Genomic DNA, 26,599 nt, shown 5'->3' on the forward strand with positions numbered 1-26,599 from the left:
AATTCCATAAATGACTATATTCATAGAAGTATTAGAGATGTCTATGTTCTTGAATTCCCATATGTCTTATTATTTTATCGTCTGTTCATGGGTATCAGAAAATACGTAAGTTGATAAAGTTTGTTTCATGATATTAATCAGAGGTATAATGGTCTTATGACATTCTGAGAGATTTTATTAGCGTACTTCTCATGCATTACATTCATTTATATATGTACATTGACCCATATATATATATATATATATATATATATATATATATATATATATATATATATATATATGTGTGTGTGTGTGTGTGTGTGTGTGTGTGTGTGTGTGTGTGTGTGTGTGTGTGTGTGTGTGTGTGTGTGTGTGTGTGTGTGTGTGTGTGTGTGTGTGTGTGTGTGTGTGTGTGTGTGTGAGTGTGTGTGTGTTGATGATTTGCCCACAGTAGCCGAAATGATATGATGGGATGCCCTCAGAGGCTTGATGATGTTATGAATGCATATATCTATGCATGGTATGACATTTATATGCATATGCATGATATTATAAAAATGAAATGATTCACAGAGCTATGCAGACGTATATGTCGAGTCTTTTACTCCATGTTTCTCTTATGTCTACTATTTACTGATTTTCATTCCTTACATACTCGGTACATTATTTGTACTGACGTCCCTTTTGCCTGGGGACGCTGCGTTTCATGCCCGTAGGTCCCGATAGACAGGTCGAGAGTCCTCCAAGTAGGATATCAGCTCAGCGGAAGATGTTGGTGCGCTCCATTTGCTCCGGAGTTGCTTATTTGATCAGTATAATTAGGACATATGTTGATTGGTATGGCGGGGCTCAGTCCCGACCTTTATAATATTTATGTATTCTTAGAGGCTTGTAGACAGATGTCAGGTATATGAAGATTGTATGGCCTTGTCGGCCTATGTTTTGAGTTTACAAATGATCATGTTGGCCTTATAGGCCTGTATGTCACATGTGTAAGTTTTTATATCAGGTTGGGTCGTCCTATATGGAGTACTCCCCCTTGTTCATTCTGGTTAGCCCATGATGGCCCGTTTGGCCCATTTGCCAATGTAACATTTGCCAATGTAAGTACGATAAGAATAATATGCTATATTAGTACTCAGTTGAGTAAGGTACCGGTGCCCGTCGCGGCCCATCGGTTTGGGTCGTAACAAGAATAGTCCTGACAGTCACCATTTTGACTACAGGAGAGAAAGTCTCTTGATAGTCAATACCTTCCTTTTGGCTATAGCCTTTGGCAACCAACCGAGCCTTGAATCTTTTAACCTCCCCTGAAGCTTTATATTTCATGTTATAGATCCACTTACAACCTATGGGTTTCTTACCCTCAGGCAAGCTTACCACAAACCATGTGTGATTGTCTTCAAGAGCAGTAATTTCAGCCTCCATTGCCTCTACCCATCTTGGATCTTTAACAGCTTCCTCATAGGAAGAAGGTTCAACTATAGCTGAAGTGGCTGCAATGTAAGTTTGATACTTAGGAGATAGTGTGTCATAAGACAAGTAGTTTGAGATAGCATAGGGAACATCTTTGTGAATGTTGAGAGAAATAAAGTCTTTCATCCAAATGGGAGGTTGTTTACGTCTAGTGAACTTCCTCAGGATAGGATTAGTGTCTTGTGTAACTAAATCTGCAGAGGTGCTCTGTGAACTGGTGGTGGTGTCAACATATCTGGAGCTAATAGGACTTCCCACATCAGGTGACTGACAGACCCTGTATGTGAGATCTTCATTCTCCACCTCTATGGCTGTAGGATCATTGAGGGTGTGAGCAATCCCAGGAGGTTCAGAGTGATATGAACTAGAATGGGAATCAATAAATAGAGATGGTGGAACATATTTGCTACTGGAAAATAAGAACACTTCCTCTCTGAATGCCACATCCCTGCTAACAATAAAAGAATGAGAAGTAAGGTCATCCAAGATATAGCCCTTTTGAATAGGAGAATATCCCATATGTACTGCAGGGTTAACTCTGGATAAAAGCTTGTCTACCTCATGGACCTGCTTTGCATAACATAAGCAGCCAATTACTCTTAAGTGGCCAACATCAGGCTTCTTAGCATACAACCTCTCATAGGGAGAAACTCCATCCATACCAGGGGAAGGCATTCTGTTAATGAGGTACACAGCTGCAAGGACACAGTACCCCCAAAATTTGATTGGTATATGTGCTTGGAACCTAATAGCTCTGGTCACCTCTAGAATATGTTTGTACTTTCTCTCAGCTACGCCATTCTGTTGAGGGGTGTAGGCACAGATTCTCTGATGCACAATTCCAAGAGTCCTGAATAGACCTGCACAGATTGAATTAAAAAACTCTGTGCCATTGTCAGATCTGACTATCTTCACTGTCTTTTGAAATTGAGTTTGAACAAAGACAAGGAACTGTTGTAGCACAACACAAACCTCAGATTTTAGGCATAAAAGAAAAATCCATGCCATTCTAGAGAAGTCATCAACAACAGTTAAGAAATATCTGTTTCTATCAAATGTAGCAGTTTTATAAGGTCCCCATACATCAAGATGTATCAAGTAAAAACAAGTAGTACTCTTAATGCTACTAGAAGGAAATGACAGTCTAGTTTGCTTAGCACAAGGGCAAACACTGCACTTATTTAGTGTAACTACTATGCTTTCCAAGATGACTGGCAGTAGTTTCTTTAGTACTTTAGTTGATACATGGCCAAGTCTTCGATGCCACCGAGTTATATCTACAACTTCTCTTCCTTGAGCTGCTAGTGTAAATGCCTTATTGGTTCTTGCATTATGTCTGAGCAACATGTACAACCTATTATCCTCCTTACCAATCGCCTTCACCTTCCCATTGGAGAGATCCTGAAATACACAAATATCAAGATAGAAGTAGGCGGAACACCGTAGATCCATGGTTGCCTTGTACACTGATAGAAAGTTATACTTGAATTGTGGTATATGAAATACATTCCTGAGGCAGTTATTAGCGGATATAGAACTAGTTCCGACATGAGTTACATGAGTAATGTCTCCATTTGGTAGAAACACTTTCTTAGGCACAATAGGTTCACTAATTGAAGACTTATTAAGCAAGTTAACATCAGATGCCATATGGTTTATGGCTCCTGTATCAATGATTCAATCTGGCTTACTATCAAACACCAAGAAAACACTACTTGTACATGTTGTATTGGCACTAGCAGTTGAAGGGGAAACCTTATGCAAAAGTTGTAATCATACTGCTCCTTGGGAAATGTACAGGCACCAAGTTAAGGGTTCTGATTCTGAACACCTAGATGAGTGGCTTGAACCTCTCTTTGAGCAGGCTGAGTCTGCATGTACTGACCAGTCACCTGAGCTGACATCTTTTGAGTTGGAGAATGTACATTAATTGAACTGGTTTCAGTTACTGCATTGTATGCACTAGAGCCACCAGCTCCCCCTTTCTTCTTGTATTTGAAGTCTGATGGATACCCTACTATTTTGTAACAATTTTTCTTTATATGTCCTTTCATCTTACACACCTCACAGTAGAGATTGTAATTTTTCCTAAATTTTTTATTTCCTCTAGTTTTAGAGCTATACAAAGCAGTATAATCATATCTTCCTGAGTTTATATTAGGAGGGGAAGCACCCAGAATACCAGAGTTAGCAGCAATAGCCTTTTGTCTTTCATCACTCATAAGCATAGCATATGCTTGATTCACAGTAGGTAGACGTGAGTAAAATCTGACTTCTAGCTTGAAGATAGTTGGCATTTAAGCCCATGAGAAATTGATACAGCTTCAGTCTTTGGAGAAACACCACAAAATCTTTAGACTTAAGGCAGTCACAACCAGGTAGTGGCACTAATGCCTCAAATTCATCCCACATATCTTTTAATTTTGAGTAATAGGCAGAAATGGATAGAGTACCTTGAGTTAGGGTTGCAATGTCAGTGTGTAAATTGAAGGATCTAGATCCATCAACTTTATCAAATCTCTCACGTAACTCCTCCCAGACTGTCTGAGCATTCGTAGCATATGTCAGTGTGTAAATTGAAGGATCTAGATCCATCAACTTTATCAAATCTCTCACGTAACTCCTCCCAGACTGTCTGAGCATTCGTAGCATATGCAATTCCACTAATCAAGTTCTGAGCAACATAATTCATTAACCAGGACAATACTATTGCATTGCACCTCTCCCACTGGTACCAATACTTCTCATGAAATCGTTCCTTCTTCCACTTGCCATCTACCATTCCTAGTTTGTTACGACCGAGTAGAGAAATTCACATTGATCGATACCACAAGGAATAGTTATCCGTACCTGTCAATTGAAAAGAAATTAAAGAGATTCCACTAGTATCACCAGGAGCGAGGTATAATGGATAATTGGGTAGAATTGTGATTCCTTCTTCAAATTCATCGTCTGATGACATCTGAGAGGTAATTTCTGGTGTGACAGTTGTGGCTTCGTGACTGAGATCGTCAATCACCATTGTTGAGCAATTTCAATTTCAGTTGAAATTTTTTGGAGCTTGAAGAATTGATGCAGAGACGAAGAGAGATTTATAGGAGAAGAATAGGATCAATTCACGAGCTTGGAGACGAAACTCTCTGCTCTGATACCATGCTGAGATCCCGGCATTAATGGCGGAATGAAACTCTAGATTTAGAGAGGAGAAGAAGAAGAAGAAGAGAGCAGAAGATGTTTCAGAGAGTTGAAGAAAATGAACTGTTTCATTCATGTGTAAACTGACTGAGAGCTAGCTTATATACAATGTTTTACTAAACTAACTCACTAACTAATAACCGACTATAAGTACAATTAAATAGACTAAACTATCCATATATATTTCTATACACAGCTAAGTCACTTCTTGCTTCTCAACCGTGGATGATTTTCCATTATTCAATTTATGTGGAGAATGACGTATTATGGAAAAGAGATTTTCAATAATATTTGATTGATGAGAGAACGAATAGTAGTCTTAAGGGAAGACATTTATGTGCATTTGAGTTGATGGAATTTTAGTAAGGACTAAAGTATAAAAGTACATTGAAAAAAGGAAATATAAATGTGATCGACAAAGCTAAATTGATTTTATACTTGCGAGCTGTCATATTTATGCTATACGTTTGCTCAATACAGTTTTTGGAAGTTATGCAAAAACATACACTCTTGTTTTCAATCGATCAAGTTCGTTTTAATTTTCGGCTATACAGTTATGAACATGCTTATAAATGTTTTTTCACGATGCTATAGAACTCATTTGATTTTGATCTTGATCTTGACATGCAATGATTTTATTTTTGTTTCAATTAATAGTGAGTGAAAATTAATGCAGAAAAGATCTCGAAGAGCCATCACTTTCATATCTTGGCATTATTGGCAAGTGATATAATATTTGCAGTGGAAGTAGTTAAAAAAAATCATGTAGAGTTGTCACTTGCATATCTTGAAACCAAAGATAAATTAATTATAGTCATATTAAGATCAAGATTAGATTAGGGTATCGTGAGTAGGAGTGTATATGGATCGGGTTGGTTCGATTTTTATTAAAACCAAATCAAATCAACTCTATCGGGTTGGATTGGTTCGATTTTGTCGAATTTTTCGGATTTTTGTTATATGAATATTATTTCAATCTTACTTTGTTAAATTTTTTGATAAGTAAATATATGTTTAGTAAAAATTAAAAAATTGACAAATATATGATCTATTAAAATATTCCTATGGAAGAATTTTTTTAATAACACATGATAGTTATTTGTTAGTCGTTTGACAATAATTTCAAGTTGATGTACACTTTCAAGGTTAACCGAATTTAATAATGAAACATAAAAATAAATATGAACCTATATAATAATATGTTCTACTTAATTTTAAATTATCGAAAAACCATTTCAAATTCAAAAAAGATATAAGAATTTAGTAGATCTTGATATATGAATATGGAAGAACAAAGAGATTGACGTATTTCACTAACATTTGATAAGAAAGTGACCATACAATCCATTTTTTAAAGTTAGCACTTCATATTTAACTAAATATTACATCCCATAAGAGAATCGCAAATATTTTTAGATATTCTTTAAAGAAAATTCTATAAAAAGTCTTAAAAGTATATATATAAAAATTATATATTTATATGTCGATTTGGTTCGAATTTTTTTACTCTATATCAAACCAAATTAAACCAAATCTAATCGAATCTTTTAATCGATTTAATTTGACTTTTCAATTTGGTGCGATTTTTCGATTCGATTTGTACACCCTAATCATGAGCACAATACCTGCAATTTTGTGCATAACTTACAAGCCCATAGTTCAAGATTACCATGTTTCTGCTATAAATATTGAAAGGAAAGCGAAAAGGAATTTGCTGACTACTTCTGTTTGTTGTATGTTGTCGCTTTGCAGGTTGGACATTTCTCAAAGTGCGATTAAAGATTAAAATAAGATTATTAAATTACTAAGAACCCGTTTGACCATGAGTTTTGTCAAAATAAATTTGAAATTTATTTGGCAAACACATATTTGGCCATAGATTTTACTCATATTTTGGCAAAATCCCAAATCTCAAATCCCAAAATCACCTCAATTGCTGATTTTGGGCCAAAACATGACAGTCATTTTTTAAAATTTTTAAATATTACCCCAAACTTTTATAGTTTGTAAAAGAGCCCACATTTATTACGACCAACTAAACCATATTTGTTCACTTGCCTCTCATTAAACTCACGTGTTTGCTTTGCTCTCTATAAACAGAAGAGAACTCCACCGCAAATTCTCCGTGCCAATCGATTGCAATCCACAGCAAAAACGAAATTTGAAGGTAATTTGGTAAAATCTGCTAATACTTGTTTAAATTTTCTATAGATTTGTATGAATTTTCTTCGGATTTATTTCACTTATTTTAGCTGGAACTTATATCTTGGTACCACCTTGGTCAGCATATTCTAAGGGTTATCACTTTTATGGATCTTCTTGACTTGCATAGATCCATCCTCTATCATTTCTCGAATCCAGTGATAGCTTACATCGATATGCTTTGTCCTTGCATGATACACGGTGTTTTTTCTCAGGTCTATTGCACTTTGACTGTCACAATAGACGACATACTCCTTTTGATGCAATTCAAGCTCTCAAAAGAACCGCTTAAGCCATACCATCTCCTTAACAGCTTCAGTAGCGACAATATACTATGCTTCAGTTGTAGAGAGTGCGACACACTTCTGCGACTTTGACTGCCATGATATAGCTCCCCCTGAAAATGTGAATAATTATCCAGTAATAGATATATGATTATCGAGATCACCTGCCATATCAACATCCGTGTAACCCTTCAAGATCGAATCAGATCCTCCAAAACATAAGCAATCCCTAGTAGTACCTCTTAGGTACCTCAGTATCCACTTGACTACTTCCCAATATTCTTTTCCAGTATTTTCAAGAAACCTGTTAACAATAACAACTGTAGCAATATCTGGTCTAGTGCATACCATTGCATATATCAAGTTTCTGACTGCTGAAGAATAAGGAACTCTGGCCATGCTCTTTTTATTCTCTATGTTGTAGGACACACCTTCTTGTTTAACTTCAGATGACCAGCAAGAGGTGTGATGATTGGCTTAACACTCTTCATATTAAAGCGTTTCAGTACACGTTCAATGTACTTCTCTTGAGATAGCCATAACTTTCTGCATGTTCGCTCTCGAACAATCTTCATCCCCAAAATTTGTTGTGTTGGGCCCAAGTCCTTCATATCAAATGACTTGGACAAATCTCTCTTCAACTTTGGAATCAGCTCATTGTCTAGTCCTACAATCAACATGTCATCCACATACAACAATAATATAATAAAGTTGTTATCAGAAAATCTTTTGAAGTATACACACGGACCAAAATAAGTCTTTGTGTAGGTTTGACTTTTCATGAATGAGTCAAACTTCATGTACAACTGCCTCGGTGACTGCTTTCTTCAGATTTATTTTGCTTGATTTGTATGAGTTTTTCTTCAGATTTGTAAACCCTCCCATGTATATAAGGTCTCTCATCTCCTACATTGACTAATCTTTGCTTGTGATGACGATAAATGGCTATCTCTCTTTTTCTCTTTTTCTTTTTCCGGTTGTGTTTGGTTGAAACTGTGGTCTTGTGTTGGCTGGAAAAGTTACTCTTTTCAGCCCAGATGCTTATGCCGTTATGCAATTTGGATATTGGGAAGCAGACGCAACTCAAAAAAAAAAAAATCTTTCCCTTTTGTATAGCATCTTTATGTTTTTTTTTTTTTTTTTTTTTTATCATTCGGCTGATGCAGCTAATGTTTTGGCCTTGCTTTTAAAGTTTTGTAATGCCCATAATACCTGAAGCTGGTTTTGAGATTTCCGATGAGAATTCTGTGGCTCTGCCTCTATCGGTTAATAGGGTAACATACTTTAAATTTTAATCCTTCTACTTGTGCTAGTATGCCTTCCATATAGTTTAAGGCATGCTTTTGGATTTTATCCACTCTAAGAAAATGAAGTTAGGCATGTGATATGTTGTCCTATTATTGTTGTATTGTAGAAACGTAAAAGAATGAATAGACTATCCTACATGATGATGCGAGGAAGCACGGGTTTAATGGTTCTACCATCAGTGGTCCACGTTGGACAGAAATTAAGGATGAGTTTTTGATGAAAATTGAAAATGTGGATAGGTTTGACGATGAGCAAATTAAGTCCAAGGTTGGAAGATTAAAGAGAGACACAAAATGTCCTAAAAGGGTATTTGTGATAGTTTTTAGAACTTGTGGGTATAAGTCATATTTCATGTTTTTTCAAATAAAAAGTGAAATATGTTTTGAAAAATCATGTCCAAACACATTTTCATCTTCAAACCAAACTTCACTCAAATCAGTTTTTTCAAAATAAATTTGGGAATCTATGGCCAAACGCTAGCTAAGGGCATAGTGAGAGAAAAAAAAAAGTAACAATGCAGCCAACTAAATCGATCGTCATATAAATTGGGACTTTTCATCATTATGAAATATTGAATTTAACAATACGATACAATAAAATTTAAGTAACAATCAAAATAAATATTATATTTTTGATGTAACAATGCAACACAAAAGGTAACAATCATCCAGTAAACTAGACATCTTTTTCTTAATCTCGTTATCATTTAATTGTGCTTTGTAATTTTAGAGGTCCCTTTTTTTGCCCCTTATTTATTCCATTACTGGTCTAGATACCCTATAGTTTCTTGGCAATTAAAGCCAAGTATGAGCCTTTTTTTTTTTCCACCTATTACGAAAAGGTTCTCAATATCTGACTTGAGGTATGACTAAAGTAGATAACGCATTTTATTAAATTGCTTAAGCTTCTTAACAATCAACCACTTCATGTATTTTACTAAACTATTTTCTACAGTTTATTACCTTTTGTTTATCAATAACATAACTAACTGAACATATTGAATAGTTATTACCTGGTCTTTTAAAATTAAATTTTAATATAAATTTCCTGGCATTTTTTTTCATCTGTGAAAAATGGTAGGATGAAAAGGAACGGAAAGTAAGAAGAATGGCTACAAAATGACAAAGGGAATGCGGACAAAAGGGCTAAATATAAGAATGTTGATTACTCGAAGGAAAAAAAGGAAAGAGAAAAACAACAATAACATCATATAATAGAAATTAGGAAAGAACAATAACATCAAAAAAGCGTTTTCCTTTCTTACTAATGTCTCATTAATTTCCATTTTTTAAATTTCATGACAAATTTCCTGTTAATTGTTATTTACATTTTCCTTCTTAATCTCTATGATTGTCATTGAAAATCAAGCTCATGACACTGATACAGATTTGATAAATACTTCTGTTCTTCATTTCCTTGTTAATCTAATGGTACAGGTAATTGCTTTAGATTGAATTGTAAACTGTGATGCTGGCAAGGGTTTGCATATAAACAACAACAATAAACCCACAAGTGGGGTCTGGGAAGGGTAGTGTGTACGCAACCTTACCCCTACCTTGCAAAAATAGAGATGCCGTTTCTGATAAACCCTTGGCTCAAGCAAAGCACAATCATAGCAGTTTTAAAAAGAAATACAGTAGTGGATAAGCCATGAAAGAGAAGCAGTATCAACAGCAAGATAATAAGAAGGGTTTGCATATTGAAAAACACAAATAACATATAGGAAAACCATAAGCATTTCAAAGAATTTTGATATCAAGATAAGGTCAGGCTGTTCCCAGAGGGCCATGAGTGTAAAAGAAAAATCCCAGAATGGGTAAGTATTACTCTCTAACATCAATTTTGTTCAAATGCTCTGTGATTACCACTATGTACTTCAGAAACACTCAGGAATCCAGTTAAGGTGTAAGGGAATAAGCAATCAAAGAATTTAACAAACCCGAAGCCCAAAACTGCACATGTTCGCGCACCCACAGTGATGTTATAATGCTGCCATCATAGTCGATCTTGCAGCCTCTTTCTTCATCTCTGCAGCTTTTCCACTTCCACGGAAATACATGTAGACTTGCTGCACAAGGTGTAGAGCAAATCAGAAGATGAGACACAAGTCACAAGGAAATATGACAAAAGAGAGGCGGATAACTAAACCTGTATAACCCATATACTGATCAGTGTTTCAAGACAGAAGAATGCAGCTCCAATGAAGTAGAATATCTGCAAAGTAAAAGCAAGCTTAGGAGGTGTGAAATTTTCATCAAAGGCGAACATACAAGAAAAATGTCTGATTTTTCTGGGGAAAAGAATTACTCATGAAATTCTATCATATGGATCAAGAAAAGTGTACTGAGAATAGTTAATAATTGTTGATATCCCGAAATAATAAGAATATGAACTCAGATGGAATACACGACTCAATAGTGCTTTAAAGGTAAACTTTGAGACATAAATATAAAAGCTCACCCCAACCAAAGCATGCCAGCCCAGAAGATCAATTGCAGGCAAGATACCACTGTTAAACAAGGAAATGGAAAAGGAACAAGTCATTTCTTTTATTGGAATTAATCATATTATCAACGAACACATAGATTAGATAAAAATAATTCAATGCATGAGCTCAACCATGCATGGTCTTCTCGAACAGGAAGGTAAGGCAACTGGTTTCATATCCAAGAAACGTGCTTGTACCACCAAACCATTGTCAATTCTGACATATAAAAATTTAAAAAATGGCAACATACGTCAAAGATTTCCCCTTGAAGAAAATTGGAGGTGCCACAGCAGCAACGATGCAGAATCCAATGTGAAACTACAAGATAAAAAAGAGTGGTCAGAGTCCTGAATAAGCAACTCATGAGTATAAAGAAAAACTAATAAGGAAATGTGGTATTACCACGTAACTTAAGAAAAACCACCCAAACTTTAGCGCACTGTCAGTCCTGCAAACAAAATGGATATGAGATATTGACTCTTTCGGAAGGTCACACAACGGAAATAAAAAAAAAAATTAATAATCCATAAATCTATTCCCTCCCACAGGGAGTCCCCATCTATTTTTTCACACTAAGGAAGCACAAATGTGTACCTCATTGCACGATAAAGAGGCCGATACCACAAGACATAGGCTCCTGGGACACCTGATATTAAGTAGATAACAGCAAGCAACCAGATTGTTGGACCTACAATGACAAAATGCTAACCTTAGATGGTTAATTTTCACTAAAGCATAGGAGAGGTTAGTAATTTCAGTTCCACAGCAACCTTGTCCTCTGATCCAAGCTAAGGTGACAGCTACAAGGTTCCATACAAGACAGGCTGCCAAACCTGCAATTCACCATGTCCAAAGAGAGTCAACCACCATAAGAGCATTAATAGATAAACTAGTTCAAAAAAACTAGTCCAGTTCAACAATAAAAGAAGTCAATGACTGTCAGGATCATTCCAACAAAAACCATCTAGGAATCCCTCATTCTCTTTTTTCTGATTTCTCAATTTGGACAAGTAGATTTGAGATGTAACCAGCTACCAGTGACATTCAATAGTACGACTTTCAAATCTTATCCCAAATTCCAAAGATATTTGCAGGCACTTAAGAGGATATTGTAGACCCTCTTGATCCAAGTGTCACTAAAACCAGTAGCACAACAATTGTTAAAAGATGGAGTTTATGTTTTACAATCCTTAGAAGCATAAACACAAATATGCAAATAGACAACTAGAATACCATACAGAACACTTTTCTTTTGAAACAAAGTCCAGCAAGAGAAAGTAGTGAAAACTATTAATATGCATCACAATCTCCAGGTCAGGTTAACCTAAAAGGTTGAAGAATACTTACTAGAAAGGTCAAGTGAGAGGCACCAATAGCATTCATAGAATAAAGAGTTGTACAGAAGACATGAGGACATACCCAATAATGTAGTGAATGCGACATATTGCAATTTCTGTAGATGGATTGGAATTTCATTTGCGATATCATGATGAATTATGGGGAAGAAAGGTGGCCAATTCTTATTCTCTATAACTACACCAGCTGAAAAAGAATAAGAGGGATATGAAATAAAGTCAGTTCACAGAGAGGAAAGCATGATTCAAACCCCTGATTCAGTTCAAGACAATAAAGATATATGTGCATACAGTGGAAAACTACCTCTTGTTATCGCATCCTCCTTCCTTTTAAGTTCCTACATGAAACCAATAAACGTGACAAATTAATAATTTTCAGAATGCCTAAAAGGCAAAAGACAGTCCGCAGCACCATGAACCAAAAAACAAAAACCTTCTACAGCTAGACAACAGTAATGACTTGGTAATAGATATCCCGTAATCTTACACGAATTCCATGATTGACAAGGCATTGTATAAAAAATGATCTTTGATGAAAGATTATGCTTTCTATTCTGGAAGATAAGCAAGACATAACTAGAAGGCAATGCAGAGTAACAACCCACCTGCTCTCTTTTTTTCAATTCAGCCTCTTTAGCTTGGAGTTCCTTCTCCTTCTTCTTCAGGTCCTGATTAGTTTGAGCAAAAGCAAGGATCACTCAGTCCTACGCTCCAAGTGAACACAGGTATAGTAGTCACACAGGTAAGCAAAAAATACGAGTTCATTTTATCAAATCTGCTTTCACCTTTGAACCATCGAGAGGAATATCAACCGTTGCGCCGCGGTCATAGCCGGCGGGTTCATGAGGAAGAGGGGAAGGCCTAGCAGGGGCGACACTTCCATTATTCTGCAGATTTTAGTAAGTATTAAGTGCCATAATACACAATGAGGTACTGTTTACAATTACTAGGACTAAAAGAACATACAATTGGATGTTCTCACTATTCAGCAATGAAGATCAATGCCTTGCATAATATGTACACAAGAAAGGAAAAGGATTTGAGTTCAGCTTTAACGGGATTGAAAATCTTCTGTTCCAATTATTTCAGAATACAAAACAAACTAGATTGAGAATCACAATATCATTGCAGACTATAAATACGTCATGGAAAGAGGACAAGGTGTTGTAAAAAATACAGATGCATAAAGATCAGACTTAGTTGTACATTTCGCTAGTTGTGATTCTTCCTGTGGGTAGACAAAATTGTTTTGATGTCACACAGAAGACAAACTACATCCTCATCATTCTGACAATTCACTAGTTACAACTGCAACATGCAGTACCATCTTGTTAAATGCATTGTTAGGTCACTAGAAGGCCTGAGGAGCTGGATTAAGATACTCGGCACGGACCCTAGCATAAAGGTGGTATTTTAATATTAATAATAATATCAAATGCCGATATTTGTATGGGGTAAATTGCTAATACTTGCTGACTAGGATGATCCAGACTCTGTAGGAATTGCTTCCTTTTTATAGTTCTCTTTTTCGAGAGATGGGGCTCCATTTATGAAAATACCTTAGCCTATACCACATCTTTGAGAAGGATTTGAGATCTTCATGGGGTTAAAGGAATTTTGCACGTTTATTACATAAGACTATTTAGAATTCAAGGAAATGTAACAATTGCATTTTCCAGATCTTCAGCAAGTCAGCTTTCAGATGAGAAAACTCTTGACAACTTTGAAGAAAGCAATTTTATTACGGTCATTAAAAATGGACCGTTCCACAATTCTATTGACCATTTTTTTGAGGACCCTTGGTCTAAAAACAACAAAAATAGAATTACCCTATAAAGCAAATTGAAAATTATAAAAAGGAAAATAAAAGAAGCATGACTCAAGTAACATTTTGCAGGAAGAGTGAAATACAAATGGCAAAACTTAAGTTCTATCTGTCAAAATCGAATCAGCACTGAGACATTTCACAAATTTCAAGGTCAACAACCAATTATCCCACAGATGTTACACAAAACACTAATAATCCAAAGATGTTCTTTCTGACACTGCAGCACATTAAGAACTTTACCATTCAGACAAGTAGAAAGGCAAGAGAACTGTGATCCTCCTCCTCAGTCCTCTCCTTAAATAAAAACTGATATTATTTTCCTGATCTGTGTACTATTACTATTCTACAGAAACAAATTCAAAATCTACTGCTGAAACCATTGCATTCAGCTAATGTAAAAATTCGACCAATACATTGTTATGTTGCATGATTCTCAGCTGAAAACCAGGTCACAGCTCAATTCTACAATAGTTCAATTATTACAAGCTCGTTCAGTGAAATTCAAGTAGCTCCAAAATCCTAAAAAAGAACAATTATGCTAGCTTAAATTGAACCAAGAATCAAAATGCAATTAACAGATCTGGAAATTGGACCCACGAAATTTAGAAAAAGAAAAGACTCCATACCCCTTTTTATGATCAAGAACTTCATACCCCAATAATTAACTTTCTGCAAAAACTCTTCTTTTTTTTTTCAGAACAAGAAAACCACCAATTCAAACCCCATTTAGTTTCCAGACTATGAAATTAAAATTTTCAAAAATAGGGAGCATCAAAGATAGTAGTACTACTAAAGAAGAGTAAAGCGATGTACCGCAAAAGGGTTCACTTCATCTTCAGCAAACGGATTATCATTGTAACGGCCAGCCATTAGAGCAACTTCGAACGAAGCAATGTTCACAGTCACAGATCTGGAATCTTGCGGAAAGTGAGGTTTAGATTTGGTATATATGTATTTATCAAGCAAGATGCGCGTTTACGAAATAGACGTGGTATCCTACTATATTTCTTACTTCTCTTTCACAGTCCTTTTTTTTTTTTTTCTGATTTTCTGCTTAAATGTTACAACTCTTTTTGAGAAATTGCACGTTAAAAAGTTATTCATTCACGGGATGGCAGCAGTGACAAATCAGAGCCGTTATATAGGTTCTGAATGTCACAATGACACGTGGGATAGGCTCATTGGTTAGTTGAAACAGTACAGTCGGGGGTCACTATATAATCAAGCTTTTACTTGAAGTGACTAGTGAGTGTCACTGTATTCATCAATATATTCTTTACAGGTTTTTATTTATTACTATTAGACTGAATTTGTTGCAGGGTAATTTATTACTACTTTTCTTAAATCTATGATTATTTTAATTGGTAAAATAGTACTAAGTGAAATAGTTTTAAAGGGTAGTTTAGACAAATACTGTTGTATCCTTTTCTAAAGAGTGTACAAAAACCCTAACAATACTATAGATTATTATATGGACAAAAAGAATTCAACTAAAAATATATATCTGAGACCAAGACAATGAATGTCTCACCACCGGATCCCGTTGTCTAATTTTAAGGTAAAGAATTAAATACTACTCCACATGCTTTTAATTATAAATCCGGCCACTAATTGGTAATCTCATATACTCTCTGTAGTTTAACCTGCTATTAAAAAGTACTCCTATAAGAATTAACATAATGTTTGGAGAAATTCTAAATTGAAACAACCTTAAAGTGAATATCCATTGACCATATCCATCATTGCACAATTGAATAACTGTGAAGAAAGTGTTACAGCAAGTCCATGTTGAAAGAGTGAAGAATAATATTCTTGTACAAACAAATGAAAATGTACAGCAGAACAAATAAAGATTTACAACTTCAGACATACCAATTAACAACCATAATAAATAAGCTCTTAAACAATGGGGTTAGTGCATTTTATGCATTGTGGCTTCTATTTAGCCTAAATGAACATTAGAATGATTGCAAAAAATTGTACTAAGAATCACGATAATCGAGCCGTGCTGGTTTGAAATCACACTGTTTGTTCTAGCCTGCCTTGTGTCTCAGAGGTATGAAGTTCGGGTAGCAGGGCACTGCATCTACAACAGCCTCAAAATCTTGGATCCAAGTATCTCAGCTCGAGTTAAATCCCTCACGAAGTAAAAAATCTTGAAGTTTTGGTTACTCCACGGCTGAATCTGCTATAGAATGCATGTCTAGTTCAAGTCATTCTTCGTCGGATCTACTAGGAGATTCTCTTCTAATCATTTGTATGAGGTCTTGAACAACTTCTGACATTGGTGGCCGGAACTCTTGGTCGGGCTGCAACAAAATATCAAAGATAGTTAAAGCAATATGTGAAGGCAAAGCCTATACAACAGCTAAATCTTAGTCATCCTTGGAAGGCAAAGGTAATATATACATCTATTGCATCTACAAGCTTTAATTTGGTGAATGTGGTGTCGTCAGTAAATCGTTAGTTGATTCGGACTTTTCAAGTGTTGTTTGCTTCTACTACAACAAACCCACACTCTTCACTGGGTCACGAAGAGATTATGAGACACCTGGGCAGAAAACGATCTCGAAACATCAATCTTTTTAGAAAGATGGAAAGTTTCCGCTTTTTGTCCTTGCAACTTTAACTATGCCTAAAACCTGGTACACTCATACTACAGATTCAAAGAAGTCCTTAAACTGGTAGACACTTCAAATTCTACTGATTAATAGAGACAAAAGCGAACTGCGTAAATCTACAACTCCCATTTTGACGCAGTACAGTTCCTTTTTTTCCAGTGATAAGAAATTAATGATTTTACATGTTACAATTTTCTTTGTTTGTACCCAAAGTTTGATCAAGGAATGAAATAGTTGAGATTAGGATAAATTACTTGCTTGTAAAAAAAAAATTATGCGTAAATACTTGTATAAATATTGAGAGAAAGGACAGCCTGGCTATGTGACCCATTCAGAGATCAACTGATGCACAGAAGTAAGCGGACTAGTTTTAGTGGTCAGAGAAAGAACAAAAAGAACTCACCTGAACACAGCGGGATATTATGTCAGCAAAATGTGATAATGACTTAAGTGGGTACTTTCCTTTGAGCGAAGGATCAACCATCCTCGTCAAGGCATCAATATCATGTAGCTGAGGGATTGCCCATCTGACCAAGAATTGCTCTCCTCGACTTCGAGTTCTGAATATGGTACATATGTAATGAATAGCTGGGAGAAAAAGATGTAACAAAATTTACTCATTGGGGCGCAAATGGCTTTACCGGTCATATGACATTCTGCCTGTTAAGAGTTCCAGCATCACCACGCCAAAACTGTAAACATCACTCTTAGAAGTGTAAATCCCTGACTCAAATTCTGGGGCACCATAGCCGTAGGTCGTAAGAAGTTGTCCTGACAACTGAAAATAAGTACAACATCACTTATACTATTTTCGAATTCTTTAAGGACGTAATGCATAAGAAATATAAGAAAAGGTAAGTTTCCAGAATCAACTATTTCTAAACAATGACTTCATCCATTTACATCAGTCATAGTTCTTACTGCTCTACTCCAATGTCTTATTTAGAAGCACTTTGATCATCACTACACTCCTTTCTTAACTGTATATTCAGCTCATATCTTCACTTCCAGCATAAACCTGGTATTTGATTTCCCCAAGGCAAATGTTCCACTTTGTTCCACACTTGTAATACAGAATTAACATTAGGATGGGAAAGTTACCTGACTCACAGCACCTGATGATATCAGTGAAGCTAAACCACAATCAGAGACATGCACAGCCAACTCATCATCAAGGAGAAGATTGACAGACTTGAAGTTTCTGTGAATAATAGGCGGCTCGCAGACCTCATGGAGATACCTTCATTGCACGAAGAGAACAAATAGTTAATACATCAGATTCAACATTTGCTCTAACTCACTTGTCATGCAAATCTAAGATCATACAACCTAGCAATCCCACTCCTAATACTCCATAGGGGGGTGATGGTTTTTTCTTTCCATTATCGTGTTCAACCTCCCTTAGTCCCTCACATGAACACATGCAGAGGAAAGAAATAGTAGTATAAAGCGAAACACAGCAATTATAACTACTGTCTCCAACCATTAAGGCAAGAAATTTCAGGACCATAATAATTAGGTCATGATTTGACCTTTTTGCAATGTTCTACTGGCTAAGTTATGATTTACTGCTGTTTGCAGAAACTTCTTATAGATCACTGCCAAAAGCATCTTCACCATCAGATTTTTTCATCGTTCATACATATATACTGTATACAATTTGACTTACTCCAAGGCTCTTGCAGCTCCAAGAGCCATCCTGATGCGGGTATCCCATGAAAGTAGTTTCTTGAATTCATCATCAGAGTGCAGTGCATCTTGTAGTGTTCCACTACCGCAATACTCATAAACCAGAAGCCTTTGACCATGCTCCGCACAATAGCCCATCAACTCGACAACGTTAGCATGACGAATTCCGTCAATCAAGTTTACTAGGTCAAGAAACTCATCATCCTTCTGTTGATTGGAAACTCTTCTGTCCAGCTTCTTGACTGCAAGTAACTGTGTAAGCATTCAAATGGTTAAGAGTTAGATGTAAAATATTGCAACCACCAAATGATTCAATTTAATGTCAGCAATGGAATGGATAGTGAGATTTGGCGTGCCAGAGAAATGCATGTACATTACAAATAACTTATGTAGAAAATCAACACAACTGTTGTATATTCTGATTATAAGATAATTTCTTGGTAGAAAAAGATGCATCAGTATTTGGCAGATCCTGTAATACAGCAAAGGACAAAACTAGGGATACCAACTCAGATGATAAGCTTATACAGGTAGAAAGTTGATTTTCACTTTAAATCTGATCAACTAAGTTCGCTAGTGGAATAAAATACCACTTAACGGTTAATTTAAAACCGAGAAAAGGAATAGGACTAGAAAGAACCACGAAACGTCCTGAAGAAAATTTATGTAACAAGAAAAACCTGATGCAGCAATTGATAGTCATTTCACTTTTACCAGAATTTATAAAATACTATTTACCCTTATAAATATGAGACTCTGGATTTCCACCAGCAAACCATTTTTGCACATAATTTGACCAGTGTGACAATAATTCTTAATCAATTAAGCACTTATATACAAGACCAGTCCACGTGATGCAACTACAGATTAAGAAGCTTCTCTAATGCTAACAGAAGATCAGTCAAAAAGACCCCGAAGAAAGCAAGTTGAAAAGAGAAAAAACTATCTAGGTTCTGGATAATCTAGCAGGGATAGGATAACACAGTTAATAATTTCGAGTATCGAACTATATTGATTTCAATCATATCTTATACCTTTCCATTTGGAAGCTCTGCCCTATAAACAGTTCCCAGCATTCCTGATCCAATCAGATTATTATCTTGAGAAAAGCTGTTGGTGTATTGCTGAAGAGATGCAATTGTGTAAGATCTCACAGAAGTTAGTGGAAGTGGTCTGGTTGGAAACTTCATGGCACTATCTTCAGCAGGTGCAATTGGCTTCACAATAACTCTCTCTTGTGGAGGGGGTGGCGGTGGTGGAGGAGGAGGTGGAGGAGGGGGGGGTGGCGGCGCCAATAGATCAATATCAATTCTGCTTAGGTTTATCTCACCAGTATCCTTCTTTGGCACTGCACTCATGTTTTGCACATTTACCTCCTGCTCATGCTCTGGCATGGGAGCGCGAGCCGGTCTTCTTAGTTGTTGCTCTTCCTTTGGCCTCACTAGAGGAGGAGCTGTTAAACACATATTAAGTTCACTTATCATCAAAGACTGGAGAGTGAGGGGTTTTACATTCATAGCTTTTTAGTTCCAAATGTTGCAAAAACATATTCAAATTTATGAAATTTTTTAGAGGGCATTTCAGATGATGATGTAAATAGAGAATTTGGACTATTTCACTAGGATTATAAATTGACATAATTTGAAGAAACATGGATAACCACTGTCGATTTAAATGCATGCTTAGATATAAAGTCCATAGATTCAAATAAAGCCTAAATTAAAGAAAAGTAGTTTTCACTGTAGGACCTAAGGAGAAAAGTCAGACTAAGGAACACCAGCATCAATACACAGAATAAAAATTCTGATAGGGAACAATACACACGATAAAATAGTTAAGAGGTTTTAATAATTTGCAGTACCTTTCTCTACATCATGTCCAAGTTGGACCAATGAACCATTATCTCTACGATTCTCCCTGGACCCCACAAAAGGAGCTACTTCATGCCGTCTGGACCAATTATTCTCTTGCCTATCCTTGAGGCATCTTGGCAGGAAGAGCAGGATTGCTATAACCAATATTATAAATGACAAAACTGCTACAATGGATATCCAGACTACCCTTTTAACAGACTTTTTGCTTCCTTTTGAACTGGGTTCTGCAGTTGCTGTTGGTCCATCAGCCTGTTTTCCAGGTTTTCTTCCAGAAGTTGGTGGTGTCTGCGTTGAAGTTGGAGGCTTAAAAAAGGGTGGTGCTAGTCCTGCTGGAGGGGGTGCTGCTAAAGAAGTGGGTGGAGGCAAAGGAGCAGTACTACTGTTGAAAGGATTTCCATCATTTCTGCACGACAAGAACAAAATTAGCAAATAAAAGGACAGCATTAGCCATCTGTTTGTAATCAAAGGTCAATCAAAACATTTATAGGACACTTGGAGTAAAAGGATGAAACAACTGATACGTCATCCCTGCATGGATCAGTATTTATCCAATTATCCTTACTAATATCATTCAATAAATCAAATTTCCACACAAACAAATTTAAACAACAATAAGATATATGATCCAAGCCTGTGTTCAAACATTGGGTAAATTTTAGCCTGCACTCATATGAACTTAAATATGACCAAAAAGTAACCATGATCCAGCTCGACAGAACCATATAAGTTACGAAATATCTTTCTTTTTCTTTTCTTTTCTTTTTTTTGACAGATATGAAACATCATACCATGGGTGTTTCATGGTTTTTGTGCACACTACACTCCTTAGCCTGTAGATGTCACATCTTTCCAATTTATTGTGGAGGCTAGGTGCTCTTATATCCAACTATTAAAAATTTGCGCAGCATAGTGTTAGGAATATTCTTTTCCAGGTGATGGTGCTTATGATGTCAAAAATTTTAGCTACTTTACCTCATGCAGTTTGATATTATTCTTATGTCTAGTCCTCAAGCTGTCGTTTATGCTGTGAGCGCACAAGCAATTCTGATCCAAGTCAGCGTCATAACCGTTAAACATAATCTGGATTTGCAACGTAAAAATACTTTTCAAAATGTCACATCTCCGGTAATTGTTAATTCTGTTGTGCATTTGCTCAGCGAATTTAAGTTTGAATCCCATAACTCCTAGTATTTAGTGTCACTAGAAGGTTCATAATTTGTTGTAGTTGGCCAACAAGTTAATTCCCCAAAAGTTAATTATGAAAAAATAAAAGCTCATGAACTGGTATATTGACAATGTCATTTTCCATAAGTTTGCACTCCTCAATGACAGTCGTACATATCCTCTTCATCTATCAACAAATTGAAAACCTAAAATGTACATAGTATCAGACACATCCACCATAAATACTTCAGTCTTCATCACCAACATGCTCTCAAATACCAAGTGACTAATGAGACTTGAAAAACACAGGACTCCACTGAACTGAAGTCCCTTGCTTATCCCATGATAAAACCCATTTGCTGTAACTTTCTGTGTCAAAACCAGAAGAACAGTTTTGAAAATAGTGTTCTTCAAATTGAATAGCTTCATTTTCTAAAATGCTATGGCTGAAGAAGGTGCAGCTAACACACAGGCTAGCATATTACACACCTTTCATAATATTTTTTCTTGCTTATTACTAAGAGTGTTGTAGTTCAGAACAAGGTTTTTCTAGCTTATAGAGAATAAAGAAGGTCTTGGATTCACAAACTTACATGCACACACGCACACACACATACACACACAAAAGCACAGAAGTTTATAGGGACATAAAAAGTTTAAACAGATAGGTTTAGAAATTGAGAAATTTGCCGACAGAAATTGCATTTGATATTGCCAATTAACAAACTTAGCGTCTGTCACAGAAGCTATTCTGAACTCTTCCCCTCATCCGTACTTAATGAGATGATGACGCCTATTGAAGTCTTATCATGTTGAACAGGAAATGCTCTCTTTTGTTGAGTTCGATATTCACCAGTATATTAACTAAAAGTTTAGTATGGTCTGAAGTGGGTCGCAAATATGAAGCTGGGTACAGATGATACATGTGGTTCAGCTTTAGAAGTGTTGAGTGTATATTAATGGTTGTAGTCCTTCAGCTCTTATCTGCCTTAATTTTCCATGAATAACAAGCTGATCAAGGTTGTTACTGACAACGTCACTCAGAATTGAGAAAGAGGATATTAACAAAAAATAGAGAGCAACTTGTCATGTAAAAATCGAACTTCAACAATGACTGTGTTCCAATAGTTTCTGAATGTGTGTCTAGAAGATTGCTTTGAACAAAGAGGCATCAAAATGTAATAGGCGGCCAAGAACATAGTGTAGCTTACAAGCTGGAAGATAAAGAACAATATTAGAAAGGCAGAAAGTGAAATGTACTTACTTGAAATTGGGAATAGAAAACAACTTCTGAGGTATGGGCCCAGAAAACAGGTTGTTTTCCACATTCCTGGAGGGACATAAAAGATGGGGAGATACTAGTAAGATGCTATATCATTCTAAGGACCTGGAAATAATATTTGAGTTAAATATAGTTAGGAAGAGTACAAATCTGCGAGGGGAAGATCTTGTAAAACGTCAAGAGTTCCAGAAAGCTGGTTATTCTGCAAACGTCTGGAGATCAAGAAATTAGCTATTTTTGTATTGGTCATAAATAACAAACAAAATCAACAAAAAGTGGAATTACTCACAGAGTGGTCAAGGAGGACAAGTTTCCTACTGATGACGGCAAAGCTCCGCTTAAACTGTTACTTGACAAATCACTGTCAGAATATAAATAATCCACCCAGTTATGGACAATTAAAAAACATCTATGGCAATATTATAAATGCTTTTGCTTCAGTGTCATACAGATTAACCAATGCTGTAAGGCCTTGAAAGGAATCAGGAATTTCTCCACTCAGTTGATTTCCGTTGAGAGACCTGAGAAAAATGAAGTATAATTGAGCAAAACCATGATTATGATAATGGAAAATCTCCAATCTAAATTACAAGCTGGAAACTCACATTGCTGACAGCTGATTTAGGGAAGATAAAGAAGTAGGGATACTTCCCATCAACTCATTATCTGAAAGAAAACTGCCAAAAGGGTAAAGACTGTCAAATGGTTTGCTCAAAAAGTGAAGCTGTAAAAGTTCATGCTTCTCTCTCTATTTCTCCTTCCAGGGAAATCATAATACATACATATTCTGCAATGTAACTGGCAGATTGGATGGGAGGGTTCCGCCAATTTGATTGTTACTCAGATCTCTGCCACAAGATGTTGCAACAATTATTGACCTCACGTCACACAATAAAGGATACCTCTAGAAAGGAAACATTCACATAATATGCGGCACATGCACGCAAGACACAATCAAATGGAGTATTATGTTAAAGGAGATATATCCGTGGGGCGCGTACATCGTTTGGAGGGAAGAAAACCCTGCTAAGCTATCCCCTAGTTCACCTCCCAAGTTAGCAACATTCAGTTTACTGCAAAGAACATGATTAGAAGGATTAACAATTATGACTTCCAAATATCCATGAAATGCTGCAGCAAATGAAAGGTAATTACATGGTTAATATATTTGTATCATTGCATGTGACCCCTTGCCATTGTCCATCACACGGATCTCCACTGATACCCCACCCAGGAAGGGAAGGCGATCCCATGGCAGCATGAAAAGCATTAATTGCAGCAACTAGACCAGGAGAAAAGGAAAATGTCAAAGTTAAAAATTCAAACTAAATAAAAAATATTCCAGGCATTGATTCATGAACGAATAAGAAACTTAGGATGCGATCAATTGACGAATGCTAACTTCAAACAAAGCCAAAGGACAAAGTTTACAGAAAACAAGATGGCATTTTAGTCGATATTTGGGACAATAAGGGCATCTGCAGAGTCCACATATCGCCTGGGGAATCCATAGCCCCCCAAAAACTTAGGTATTAGGAGTCAATACTTGATTTCCTCTTTTTTCCTTTGCTTCTCTTTCTTTTCCCTTCCTTCTCTTCTAAATTAAATTAATGATAGCTTTCTATTGTAATGTAATTGGTAACTGCGGCGTGCAAGTTTTTCAGGAAGCTAAGTGAAATTCCTAAATTCATTCTTGAATAGAGGAAATGGATAAAGAGGATTCATATAACCATTTTTAGTAAGTCTCAGCTCCTCCCCTGAATTAAGAACCCAGTAGAGTTCAAGTTAACATCTAGCTTAGCTTACCAAATCAGTTCCTCCCTAACCAGCATTGTCCAAAACATGAAATTAGCGTTCCTCTCCTTCTACATAATATTTTGTGAGCAATCAAAAAGGGCAAAACAACTCAGAATTTAGTAAATGTTTGTTCCTTACCATCTCCAGGGTCAGTTTCATCTGAAAGTTGAAAAGCAAAAATTAACAGAAACCAAACCAAGATCTCCAAATTCAAGCAACATATTATAGATCTCTTCCCACCCATTGATCCAAAGCTGTGACCTTTTTCTTCAATCTACCCTTTCTTTGGAAAAACACTCTGCATAGCCAATACATAAAAAAACTTCCAATCTGGAATAACAAGAAAAGAAAAAAAAATCAATATCTTACTCAAGTCCCAAAAACTAAAACACAAAAAGAAGTACAATAACAATAACAAGAACAACAACAAAGAGCAAAATAAGCGTCCACAAAAGAAGTACACAAACAAATCTTGAAAAGAAACTAACTTTGAACAGTTGAAGAAGGTAAATATAAAAGTAAAATAACAAGAACAAAATACCCACCAAATAGTAAGTGAATTATGTGGAAATGATGAGAATGAAGCTGAGAAAAGCATCATTATTTCATATAAAAGAAGAGGCTTTTACTCTGATAATTGAGCAGAAAAACAAAAAAAGAGCTAAAAAACTAAAGATGCAAGCAAGCATTGTGTTTAACAGGGGCAAATAATGAAACACTTATTAGTTGTAAATCTGGAGAGAGAAAATCCTTTACCTTTTGCAAATAGCTGGAAAAAAGAAAAAGCTAAATGTGAAAAGTTGCAAAGAGAAAATACAGTGAAGAGAGACTTCTTCGCTTCTTCTTCTTCTCCACTCTTTTCTCTTTCTAAAAAAGGACAATGTGTGTGACATTAGGAAAGTGTAATTCTAATACATACATATCTGCATTTTCAAGTCCACTCGCGTATTCAACGCCTGGTTTTGTTTTTTACTTACACTGACACGTGGAATCATTGTCGTTATGCGATTAACGGTCTATTAAGTTCAGTGCGTGGTTTCTATGCGCCGGATGGCGCGTGTGATGAGATGGGTTGTTGTTTTTCTTTTTCTTAACTTAAGAGTAGTCAAAATCGGAGTTTTTACAGTAAATTATGAGTAGTAAATTATAGCCGCCAATTTTGGGAAGGGGACAGAGAAAACGAAAGAAAATAAAGGTAAAACAAATGGAAATTGCAATAGGCTCAGGCTGGCAACCTATATGATTTTCTGTGCTTGCTGCTTTTCAATTATTTTCTTGATTTAGTAAATTAATTGTTTTTTGTTTGTTTTATTAGACCAAATTATAGGATCCAAAATTCCATGGTTTTATTCTTATTAGTAGGTCTCGATTGGTACTAGGTATAAAAAATAATTAATCTCGGACTAAATTTAAGAAGAGTTTATTCCATATTTAGTAGGTAAAAAATTGCGGTATAATTAATCTCATGATTAGTTATACCGGAATTGTAGTATTTTTTTATCCTTATAAAAAGGTGAATAACTAATTCCGAGATAACTAATCCGGAATAATTAATCCTGAGATAACTTCTTTCCAACCAAACGATCCCGCAACAATTGATATTTAAGTCTTGCTTATTCTTCTCTACCAATGGTCCAAGAGATATACATATTTTATTGCTTTTTCATTAATATGGAAAACTACTAATGATTTTCTAAGAGCCCTTTTGGACATAAGAATTTTTTTAACTTTTTTCGAAAAAAATTTACTTTTTTTGAAATCAATGTTTGGCCATAAAATTTTTAATTTTCACTTGAAAATGAATTTTTGAATTTTTCAAAAATTTAAAAAACTCCAAAAAGTTATTTTTAAAATTCACTCAGATCACTCACAAAACTTCAAAAACAACTCAAATTATATTTATGTCAAAACACAACTCTAATTTTCAAATATCATTTTCACTTGGAAAAGAAATTTTACTTTTTTTTTTGTCCAAACGCCCACTAATTAGTCTTTATGATTTTGCAATTTTCTAATTAATCTTAAGTTCTGAAATTTATTTAATGTACTATGTT

At 35.7% G+C, this 26,599-nt stretch overlaps 2 protein-coding genes across 4 annotated transcripts; both read right to left on the reverse strand.

Annotated features, from left to right (window-relative positions):
• Nucleotides 1–10,180: 10,180 nt before the first annotated feature.
• On the reverse strand, nucleotides 10,181–15,231 carry LOC107821444 (secretory carrier-associated membrane protein 1). The gene is made up of 12 exons (XM_075237265.1): nucleotides 14,932–15,231; nucleotides 13,076–13,177; nucleotides 12,896–12,958; nucleotides 12,595–12,628; nucleotides 12,355–12,477; nucleotides 11,706–11,768; nucleotides 11,530–11,623; nucleotides 11,338–11,383; nucleotides 11,186–11,253; nucleotides 10,908–10,956; nucleotides 10,596–10,661; nucleotides 10,181–10,515 (listed from the first exon to the last, which is right to left on the reverse strand). Exons 1-12 carry the CDS (start codon nucleotides 14,986–14,988, stop codon nucleotides 10,429–10,431), a joined length of 852 nt encoding a protein of 283 aa, XP_075093366.1. The 5' UTR covers nucleotides 14,989–15,231; the 3' UTR covers nucleotides 10,181–10,428.
• A 659-nt stretch (nucleotides 15,232–15,890) lies between these two features.
• LOC107798825 (protein STRUBBELIG-RECEPTOR FAMILY 3) lies at nucleotides 15,891–25,449 on the reverse strand. Of its 3 annotated transcripts, XM_075237273.1 has the most exons (18): nucleotides 25,302–25,398; nucleotides 24,684–24,875; nucleotides 24,555–24,613; nucleotides 23,904–24,030; nucleotides 23,750–23,821; nucleotides 23,531–23,596; nucleotides 23,354–23,425; nucleotides 23,198–23,269; nucleotides 23,038–23,109; nucleotides 22,895–22,960; nucleotides 22,731–22,796; nucleotides 20,290–20,705; nucleotides 19,463–19,881; nucleotides 18,409–18,680; nucleotides 17,841–17,979; nucleotides 17,381–17,517; nucleotides 17,143–17,299; nucleotides 15,891–16,427 (listed from the first exon to the last, which is right to left on the reverse strand). In XM_075237273.1, the coding sequence occupies exons 4-18, from the start codon at nucleotides 23,999–24,001 to the stop codon at nucleotides 16,332–16,334; spliced, it is 2,220 nt and encodes a 739-aa protein (XP_075093374.1). In that variant the 5' UTR covers nucleotides 24,002–24,030; nucleotides 24,555–24,613; nucleotides 24,684–24,875; nucleotides 25,302–25,398; the 3' UTR covers nucleotides 15,891–16,331. The 3 variants fall into 3 exon arrangements, with proteins under 3 accessions (XP_075093374.1, XP_075093370.1, XP_075093371.1); XM_075237269.1 differs by lacking the exon at nucleotides 24,555–24,613 and having other exon boundaries at nucleotides 25,302–25,449; XM_075237270.1 differs by lacking the exons at nucleotides 24,555–24,613; nucleotides 25,302–25,398 and adding an exon at nucleotides 25,091–25,281.
• Nucleotides 25,450–26,599: the final 1,150 nt, after the last annotated feature.

This window comes from Nicotiana tabacum, chromosome 2 (assembly GCF_000715075.1).
Source record: "Nicotiana tabacum cultivar K326 chromosome 2, ASM71507v2, whole genome shotgun sequence".
Lineage (NCBI taxonomy): Eukaryota > Viridiplantae > Streptophyta > Magnoliopsida > Solanales > Solanaceae > Nicotiana > Nicotiana tabacum.